The sequence below is a fragment of the Triticum dicoccoides genome, chromosome 7B (assembly GCF_002162155.2).
Source record: "Triticum dicoccoides isolate Atlit2015 ecotype Zavitan chromosome 7B, WEW_v2.0, whole genome shotgun sequence".
Taxonomy (NCBI): Eukaryota; Viridiplantae; Streptophyta; class Magnoliopsida; order Poales; family Poaceae; genus Triticum; species Triticum dicoccoides.
Window position 1 is genome coordinate 45,146,386 of NC_041393.1, and position 10,521 is coordinate 45,156,906.

Consider the following 10,521-nt stretch of genomic DNA (forward strand, 5'->3'; position numbering starts at 1 on the left):
CAAGGGAAAGGGACACTGGAAGCGGAACTGCCCCAAATACTTAGCGGACAAGAAGGCCGGCAACACTAAAGGTATATGTGATATACATGTAATTGATGTGTACCTTACCAGTACTCATAGTAGCTTCTTGGTATTTGATACCAGTGCGGTTGCTCATATTTGTAACTCAAAGCAGGAGTTGCGGAATAAGCGGAGACTGACGAAGGACGAGGTGACGATGCGTGTCGGGAATGGTTCCAAGGTCGATGTGATCGCCGTCGGCACGCTACCTCTACATTTACCTACGGGATTAGTTTTAAACCTCAATAATTGTTATTTAGTGCCAGCTTTGAGCATGAACATTGTATCTGGATCTCGTTTAATACGAGATGGCTACTCATTTAAATCCGAGAATAATGGTTGTTCTATTTATATGAGAGATATGTTTTATGGTCATGCCCCGCTGGTCAATGGTTTATTCTTGATGAATCTCGAACGTGATGTTACACATATTCATAGTGTGAATACCAAAAGATGTAAGGTTGATAACGATAGTCCCACATACTTGTGGCACTGCCGCCTTGGTCACATTGGTGTCAAGCGCATGAAGAAGCTCCATGCTGATGGACTTCTAGAGTCTCTCAATTATGAATCATTTGACACATGCGAACCATGCATCATGGGCAAAATGACCAAGACTCCGTTCTCCGGAACAATGGAGCGAGCAACCAACTTACTGGAAATCATACATACTGATGTGTGCTGTCCAATGAGCGTTGAGGCTCGCGGAGGCTATCGTTATGTTCTCACTCTCACTGATGACTTAAGTAGATATGGGTATGTCTGCTTGATGAAACACAAGTCTGAGACCTTTGAAAAGTTTAAGGAATTTCAGAATGAGGTAGAGAATCAACGTGACCGAAAAATAAAGTTCTTATGATCAGATCGTGGAGGAGAATATTTAAGTCACGAATTTGGTACGCACTTAAGCAAATGTGGAATTGTTTCACAACTCACGACGCCTGGAACACCTCAGCGTAACGGTGTGCCCAAACGTCGTAATCACACTTTATTGGATATGGTGCGGTCTATGATGTCACTCACCGATTTACCGCTATCATTTTAGGGATACGCTCTAGAGACAACTACATTCACTTTAAATAGGGCACCGTCTAAATCCGTTGAGACGACACCGTATGAATTATGGTTTGGGAAGAAACCTAAGCTGTCGTTTCTAAAAGTTTGGGGATGTGATGCTTATGTCAAGAAACTTCAACCTGAAAAGCTCGAACCCAAGTCGGAAAAATGCGTCTTCATAGGATACCCTAAGGAAACTATTGGGTATACCTTCTACCTTAGATCCGAAGGCAAGACCTTTGTTGCCAAGAACGGGTCCTTTCTGGAGAAAGAGTTTCTCTCAAAAGAAGTAAGTGGGAGGAAAGTAGAACTCGATGAAGTACTACCTCTTGAACCGGAAAGTAGTGCAGCTCGGGAAAATGTTCCTGTGGTGCCTACACCGACTGGAGAGGAAATTAATGATGATGGTCAAGGTACTTCAGATCAACTTGCTACTGAACTTCGTAGGTCCACAAGGACACGTTCCACACCAGAGTGGTATGGCAACCCTGTCCTAGAAATCATGTTGTTAGACAACGGTGAACCTTCGAACTTTGAAGAAGCGATGGCGGGCCCAGATTCCAACAAATGGCTTGAAGCCATGCAATCCGAGATAGGATCCATGTATGAAAACAAAGTATGGAATTTGACAGACTTGCCCGATGATTGGCGAGCAATAGAAAATAAATGGATCTTTAAGAAGAAGACGGACGCGGATGGTAATGTTACCATCTATAATGCTCGACTTGTCGCTAAGGGTTATCGGCAAATTCAAGGGGTTGACTACGATGAGACTTTCTCTCCCGTAGCGAAGCTGAAGTTCGTCTGAATCATGTTAGCAATTGTCGCATACTATGATTATGAGATATGGCAAATGGACGTCAAAACGGCATTCCTTAACGGCTATCTTAAGGAAGAACTGTATATGATGCAGCCGGAAGGTTTTGTCGATCCTGAGAATGCTAACAAGGTATGCAAGCTCCAGCGATCCATTTATGGGCTGGTGCAAGCATCTCGGAGTTGGAACATTCGCTTTGATGAGATGATCAAAGCATTTGGGTTTATGCAGACTTATGGAGAAGCATGCGTTTACAAGAAAGTGAGTGGGAGCTCTGTAGCATTTCTCATATTATATGTAGATGACATACTTTTGATGGGAAATGATATAGAACTTTTGGACAGCATTAAGGCCTACTTGAATAAGTGTTTTTCAATGAAGGACCTTGGAGAAGCTGCTTACATATTAGGCATCAAGATCTATAGGGATAGATCGAGACGCCTCATAGGTCTTTCACAAAGCACATACCTTGATAAGATATTGAAGAAGTTCAACATGGATCAGTCCAAGAAGGGGTTCTTGCCTGTGTTGCAAGGTGTGAAATTGAGCTTGGCTCAATGCCCGACCACGGCAGAAGATAGAGAAAAGATGAGTGTCATCCCCTATGCCTCGGCTATAGGGTCTATTATGTATGCCATGCTGTATACCAGACCTGATGTAAACCTTGCCTTAAGTTTGGTAGGAAGGTACCAAAGTAATCCCGGCATGGAACACTGGACAACGGTCAAGAATATCCTGAAGTACCTGGAAAGGACTAAGGATATGTTTCTCGTTTATGGAGCTACGAAGAGCTCGTCGTAAAGGGTTACGTCGGCGCTAGCTTCGACACAGATCTGGATGACTCTAAATCACAAACCGGATACGTGTATATTTTGAATGGTGTGGCAGTAAGCTGGTGCAGTTGCAAGCAGAGCGTCGTGGCAGGATCTACATGTGAAGCGGAGTACATGGAAGCCTCGGAGGCAGCGCATGAAGCAATATGGATGAAGGAGTTCATCACCGACCTAGGAGTCATACCCAATGCGTCGGGGCCGATCACTCTCTTCTGTGACGACACTGGAGCTATTGCCCTTGCCAAGGAGTCCAGGTTTCACAAGAAGACCAGGCACATCAAGTGTCGCTTCAACTCCATTCGTGAAAATGTTCAAGATGGAGACATAGATATTTGCAAAGTGCATACAGATCTGAATGTCGCAGATCCGTTGACTAAACCTCTTCCGCGAGCAAAACATGATCAACACCAGAACTCTATGGGTGTTCAATTGTAACTAGATTATTGACTCTAGTGCAAGTGGGAGACTGTTGGAAATATGCCCTAGAGGCAATAATAAAATGATTATCATTATATTTCCTTGTTCATGATAATTGTCTATTATTCATGCTATAATTGTGTTATCCGGAAATCGTAATACATGTGTGAATACATAGACCACAACATGTCCCTAGTGAGCCTCTTGTTGACTAGCTCGTTGATCAGCTGATAGTCATGGTTTCCTGACTATGGACATTGGATGTCGTTGATAATGGGATCACATCATTAGGAGAATGATGTGATGGACAAGACCCAATCCTGAGCATAACACAAGATCGTGTAGTTCGTTTGCTAGAGCTTCTTCAATGTCAAGTATCATTTCCTTAGACCATGAGATCATGTAACTCCCGGATACCGTAGGAGTGCTTTGGGTGTACCAAACGTCACAACGTAACTGGGTGACTATAAAGGTATACTACGGGTATCCCCGAAAGTATCTGTTGGGTTGACACAGATCGAGACTGGGATTTGTCACTCTGTATGACGGAGAGGTATCTCTGGGCCCACTCGGTAATGCATCAACATAGTGAGCTCAATGTGACCAAGTGTTTGGTCATGGGATCATGCATTATGGTACGAGTAATGTGACTTGCTGGTAACGAGATTGAACGAGGTATTGGGATATCGACGATCGAATCTCGGGCAAGTAACGTACCGATTGACAAAGGGAATTGTATGCGGGGTTACTTGAATCCTCGACATCGTGGTTCATCCGATGAGATCATCAAGGAGCATGCGGGAGCCAACATGGGTATCCAGATCCCGTTGTTGGTTATTGACCGGAGAGTCGTCTCTGTCATGTCTGCATGTCTCCCGAACCCGTAGGGTCTACACACTTAAGGTTCGGTGACGCTAGGGTTGTAGAGATATTAGTATGCGGAAATCCGAAAGTTGTTCGGAGTCCCGGATGAGATCCCAGACGTCACGAGGAGTTCCGGAATGGTCCGGAGGTAAAGAATTCTATATAGGAAGTCCAGTTCGGCCACCGGGAAAGTTTCGGGGGTCATCGGTATTGTACCGGGACCACCGGAAGGGTCCCGGGGGTCCACCGGGTGGGGCCACCTATCCCGGAGGGACACGTGGGCTGAAAGGGGAAGGGAACCAGCCCTGGTGGGCTGGTGCGCCCCCCCTTGGGCCTCCCCTCCGCCTAGGGTTGGAAACCCTAGGGGTGGGGGGGCTCCCCACTTGACTTGGGGGGCAAGTCCCCCCCCCCTAGGCCGCCGCCCCCCTTGGAGATGGGATCTCCAGGGACGGCGCACCCCCCTAGGCCACCTATATAAAGAGGGGGGGAGGGAGGGCAGCCGCACCCTAGTCCCTGGCGCCTCCCTCTCCCCCCGTACCACCTCTCCCTCTCGCTGAGCTTGGCGAAGCCCTGCCGAGATCGCCGCTGCTTCCACCACCACGCCGTCGTGCTGCATGATCTCCATCAACCTCTCCTTCCCCCTTGCTGGATCAAGAATGAGGAGACGTCTTCCCCAACCGTACGTGTGTTGAACGCGTATGCTTGGATCAAGAAGGAGTAGAGATATGACAAAAGCTTATATAAGACAAAAGCATACCTTTTGTTGGTCAGAAATGAAAACCCATCCTTCCCTTGCTCATTGATATCCAGGTCTTTTATTAGAAGGCCAATGAACCACTTTCAGCTCTCAGTTGTCTCTTTCTCCACTACTGCCCAAGCAACGGGATACATTTGGTTGTTGGCATCCCTTGCAATTGCAGCCAACCACTCTCCTTGGCATGCTCCTTTGAAAAAACATCCATCAAGCCCAATCACTTTCATGCAGCCAGCTTTGAACCCTTTCTTCATTGCATTGAAACATACATAAAACTGTTGAAAAACATTATTTTGCATGTGGATCCAAGCATACATCAACTGTACTGCCAGGGTTGCTCCTAAGCAGCTCTAACTGATAGTCAAACACTTTAGTATACTCACTCCTCATACCACACAATAACTTGTTCATTACAAAAAAATTTGCTGCCTTGCATTTTGAAATTGAGGCATCAACAAACATGTCTTGAAGTACAGTAGCTTTTATGCTATCAATTTTCCACGTTGGATTGGCCAATATGAAATGCTCATACCTGCCTGCAATGACCTTCGCAGTGACCAATCTGTTCTCTCTGTTCTATGCACACTGATGGTCATCATCAAAGGTGATAATTTAAAACCTTGAACATCTGCTTGTCTTTGCTGCATAGATAATCCATGGACAACCAGGCCATCCACATTTAACTCTCACCCTTGCCCCCTCTGACTTCTTGAATCGCATGATTCTCTTGGTTGCAAGACCATATCTCTTAATAGCCTTGACAAATTGATTTTTTGCTTCTGAAAACCATACCCAAACTGAAATGTGGAATATCAGTTTCTGGGTCAAATCTTGGATATTTGCTCCTCTTTCTCTGAATGTTCCCATCACTATCTTCATCATAACTGTAGTCCTCATTAGAGGACTCAAATTCCATGTCCTCCACCACCTCCTCAACATTTGCAATGAAATCAATTGGCACAGCCCCAGTTGCATCTGATTCAACCCATTTCCTAGAGTTTTTATTTTTTCCCTAAATTCCTTGCATGCTTTCTCATCTCAACAACCTCTGACTCCTCTCCACTGTCATCAGTATGTGGCACATATTCAGTATCTTCAGAATCCTCAGGATATGACTGTTCTTTTTCTTTCTCTGCCCCTACCTCTACTCCTTGTTGTACTGCATTTGCAGCTCCTTCATGTCTTGACCCAGCAAAATATCCAAGAAGGAGATTTTAAATGTAGGTGCATTTGCAGCTCCTTCATGTCTTGCATGCTCTGCTCCATGCTATTTCATCTCTGCTCCATGCTGTGCTCAAGTAACTGTTCTTGTGCTGCTGCATTGTCATTCTGATCACCTTGTACAGTCATGACAAGAGGAAATTCCTCTTCACTTTCATTGCCAGTCTCATACTGCATTTCATCTTCAAAATCAGACCCACTGCCCTTCTCTTCTTCTAAATCTTGCTTCCCATTATATTCCACAAAGATATCAACAACACCACCATCACTTATGTGCCCTGATATCTGCATGCATCCCTCACCATCATGCAAAAAAACCAAGCCATTTAACATCTCTTTACCAGGCAGAAGGAAGTAAAACTTCATGCTTTCCTTAACAACCATATGGTCTCTCAGATATCCTTCACCTCCTGAAAGGACAACTTGTCCCTCTCAATTTTTGAATAGGCCACATCACCACTAACATAGTCCAGATTAGGGCCAATTCGAACAAACTCCCCCCCTATGTGAAACCTGACGTTTAAAATCTCTGCTGGGTCCATTGTTTCAACAAAAAGCACCTACATTGCAGTGATTTTGACGGATTAAATAACTTCAGAACAAACATCTACCACAAATCATATGATTTTTCGACCCTTAATTTTGCTCTGCTCCACCTTTAAAAACCCTAAACCCAACAGAGAAAACAAAGAGCATCGCTGCGGTGAAGAAACAGAGGAGAAGGCCAGGGCATACCTTGCTAGATGCCACCGGAGATGTCGTGGACCGCTGCCGCGATCATCCACGCCGTCGTCGCCGTTGTTGAGGTGTAGAGGCGAAGAGCCCAGGCGTCGCAGAGAGAAGGAGAGGAAGGGGCGAAGGGGCGAAGTGAGCGAGGTAACTAGGAGCGACTTGGTCCGGCTCGACCACTAACAGCAGGAGCGACTGGACCTACCCACAGGCAGCTGAATCAGCCGGTTCCCGGTCTTTCCAGAGCCACGTTGGAATCCCACCGTTTGGGTACGCACTAAAGGGCCATTACGACCGGGATTAGAGACTACAGGACACAGACTTCAGGAATTTCGATGTTGGGGTTCATTTCTGTCGCTGCCTACGGTCTCAAGGTTCAAAACAGACTTCACTCCTCCTGAATAGTGCTAGCAGAATCCTTCGTTCCGGAGGTAGCTTGCTCGTGACTCGACTCTTCGGTCCACGCGGCTGGACTTTCAGTCTATTCAGACGGACGTCTTCTGTCGTTTTGATAAAACTAGACACTGCAGCGCTGCAGCCTGCTACTGAGTGCATCTTCAGTGCATTATTTCCCTGCAGTGAATTTCGTGCCTGGGACGATATAGTGGAGTGTCCACCGTCTTTGCACAGACCCATCCACGGGGAGAAGCTCCTTGGAAAGCAAATCTGAAGCCATTGGAGTAGGACCTTCGCCCGCCATGGCGGCTGCTTCTTCTTCGTCGTCCTCCTCCTCTCCATCCTCTTCCTCCTCCTCCTCCACGTCCTCTCCGTCCTCCTCCGACCCGGACTACAAGGTCACCACCTCCGACCTCGACGACGACGCCGCCGGCGTCGAGCTCCCGTCGTCGGACGAGGAATTCCTCTCCGTCTTGCGCACGCAGGGCCACGTCGACGCGGTGTGCAAGAAATACGGCATCTCCGAGGACCAGTACACCGCCCTCCCCGCAGGCGACCTGCGCGCCAGCTCGTCCCCGCCGCACGGCGCCGTCTGCGTGTACGCGCACGCGCTGGAGGCCGGGATGCGCGTCCCCCTGCACCCCTTCTTCGTCGACGCGCTCAACCACTTCGGCCTCGCGCCCACGCAGCTCGCGCCCAACGGGTGGCGCATCATGGCGGGATTCGTTGTCCTCTGCCACTCCGCCGGCGTGTCGCCGTCCCTCGCGGTGTTCCGGCGGTTCTTCATGCTGTCCACCCTCCCCCACAGCCACAAGCAGAAAAAAGGCTGGTACTACTTCCATCCCAGATCGAGGGACAGATCCGGCTTGCGCTTCACGGGGTTGCCGGAGTCCATCAAGGATTGGAAGCGTGGGTTCTTCTTCCTCTGTTCGCCGACCGCGTGGCCTTGTCCTGTGGAGTGGGGCAGGCCGTCCAAGAGCTCTCTCGTGGACCCCGTGCTCTCCACCGAAGATGAGGCATCGGCGGCCAAGTTGCTACGTGCTCAGGGAGCCTCCTTCATTGATCTTAGGAAGTATCTTTGCCGCAGCAATCTTGCCAACGCCGGGATATCTCCCTTATCGGCACCGGCACGGGCGCCGTCATCACCGCAGCTCCCGGCACCGGAGCCGTCGTCACCGCAGCCGTCGTCACCGGAGCCGCCGCCTTCTTATACTTGTACCGCCACCGAGTTCAAAGTGATGGATCCCGCAGTGTACGGCATGATGAAATCCATGCTAGCAGCGAAGGCGGCGGTTGCACAAACACCGGCATCGGCGAACAAGGTGAAAATCGAGCCGGGCGGAGATGCGACGAGATCGTCACCATTGCGTGGGAAGAAGAGGAATCTGGACGAAGCAGGCGGCAGCGACGGCCCACCATGTGTGCTGCCAAACACTCCGCCTACCGCCGATGACAGCTCGGCGCCCACCGGAATTTGTTCCCCAACCGAAGCCTTCTCCCGGAGCAGCCGGAAGATGCAGCATATTCCCAGCGGACACGACGGCGACAGCACCGACTGGGTCGCCGCGAGGGAGAGGCTGCGGGGCGTCGTCCCGCCGCAGCAGGAGCGCGTGTTTGCGGCGACCGAGCCCTCCGACATCGTCGCGTCCAGCTACATCGCCATTCTTCAGGTATGCTAGACGCTAGTACGTACATTCATCGTAGGTTGCTTGTCTGCGGTCGGATCGATCTCACTGGTTGTAGTATTTGTCTGTGGACGGCAACGACGCTTGCGTGCAGGCTGCAAACTACGCGTCCTTCTCCTTGGCCTACGCGCTGGAGCTGGAGCAGCGGCTGGTTGCGCGGGACGCGGAGGTCGCCGCACTGCGGACGCAGCTGGAGAAGTCGGAGGACAAGCTCGCCGCGGCGGAGGCGGAGGCGGAGATGATGAAGGCCGAGCTCGCCGTGCGGCGGCGCGCGCAGGACGCGCTGGATGGCTAGGAGCGCTGGCGGGGCGGAAGCAAAACGTGAAACGCGTTGCGCGCTCTAGCTCTCCTTTCTACGCCGTCCGGCAGGTCAAACGGACGCTTAATTACTACGTATATTCCTGCAGTCTCGTTGATGATCTTTTAAACACGACTGTTCTGGTTTATCTTTGAAGTCCCCCTGTTCTGCGTTTCGGGCCAACATTTTGGTTCTCTGCAGCATACAAGTGGTTAATTTGCTGACATAATATTCGCCGGATTTGCTATTTGTGGTTTGCTAACTCTAGTCATATTTTACTAATTCTTATCGGGATAAAAATTACTCAAGTCTTACCTACTCCATCCGTCTCATAATTCAAGACGTCTTTTGACACTACGCTATGTCCATCTCATAATGAAAAACGTCTTACATTATGGGACGGAGGGAGTAATTCTTAATTGACTATTAAAGCATCTCCAACAGCGGTGGTAAAAACGCATGCGTGGAAACGTGGGTTTTAGCGTGCGCGGAGTGGTTTCACATACTCCAGCGGGCGCCGGGGATAGCTGGCCAAACGAGCCGGGCTGGCACGGCAAGGCCCGCGCTAAACGTGCCTGGCACGGCCCAGCCCACGACGGCACAAATATTAGCACGGCCCAGCCTACTAAAATGTCCAAAAAATACAAAAAATATAGAAAATTGCAGCTGGCTGGCCCGTAAGGGCACCAGCGATCCCAGCACATCCGAAATAAGGGATGGCAACGGGAAGCCATGGCGTAATAAAAACAAACGTCAAAACAAGGAAGAGAGCCCGAACAATACAACGGTAAACGCCGGATTCAGGGGCTCTCGACCCAATCAGCAAAAGAAGCCACTTAAAGGCAGTAAAGAGGGACCATCCGGTCTGAACAGAGTCCTGGACAGACTGTGCCAAATTCATGGCACCCTCGACAAACCTGCGAACCACAAGCACAGAGAGTGCTGGGTCTTCAAGCAGGCCGGCAAATTAAATGCCGAACACAAGGGAAGGGAAACACCAAGTGAAGACGAGGATTTATAATGAATGGGCATTCTTTAGCCCATTTTCTGTTATAAAGTCCGAATACCTTCGGGAGTGTTCGGCGTCACGAGTTTGGCCTTATATGCATCAGCTCTGAATCATGTCTTTGGTCAAATGTTGGGTTTGCCCGGCTCCTGGGTTTGCCGCCTTATGTTTTGTTCTTATTGGCTAAGGCGGCCAAAGGAGAACTACTGCGATTGTGCCCTGATTATTCCGGATGAGCACCTCAGTAGAGAAAGCCGAAAACTGACTGTCATGATATAGCGAGAGACTGTTCAACCACTCGAAGACTTATCAGAATCTTTAGGATCCCTCCGCATTAACGAAGGACCGTTTCCCGGTCATGTACACAAGACCCCGTATTCGGATG

The 10,521-nt window shown here is 49.2% G+C and overlaps 1 protein-coding gene across 2 annotated transcripts; it reads left to right on the top strand.

The window, feature by feature from the left end:
• Positions 1–7,341: 7,341 nt before the first annotated feature.
• Positions 7,342–9,315, top strand: LOC119340840. Of its 2 annotated transcripts, none has more exons than XM_037612748.1 (2): positions 7,342–8,817; positions 8,891–9,315. In XM_037612748.1, exons 1-2 carry the CDS (start codon positions 7,450–7,452, stop codon positions 9,125–9,127), a joined length of 1,605 nt encoding a protein of 534 aa, XP_037468645.1. In that variant the 5' UTR covers positions 7,342–7,449; the 3' UTR covers positions 9,128–9,315. The 2 variants fall into 2 exon arrangements, with proteins under 2 accessions (XP_037468645.1, XP_037468646.1); XM_037612749.1 differs by having other exon boundaries at positions 8,927–9,315.
• The last annotated feature ends 1,206 nt before the right edge of the window (positions 9,316–10,521 follow it).

Coding starts and splice junctions, on each gene's coding strand:
- LOC119340840 (XM_037612748.1), top strand. CDS start 7,450: ATGGCGGCTGCTTCTTCTTCGTCGTCCTCCTCCTCTCCATCCTCTTCC. Junction 8,818..8,890: donor GCTACATCGCCATTCTTCAG/GTATGCTAGACG, acceptor CACTGGTTGTAG/TATTTGTCTGTGGACGGCAA.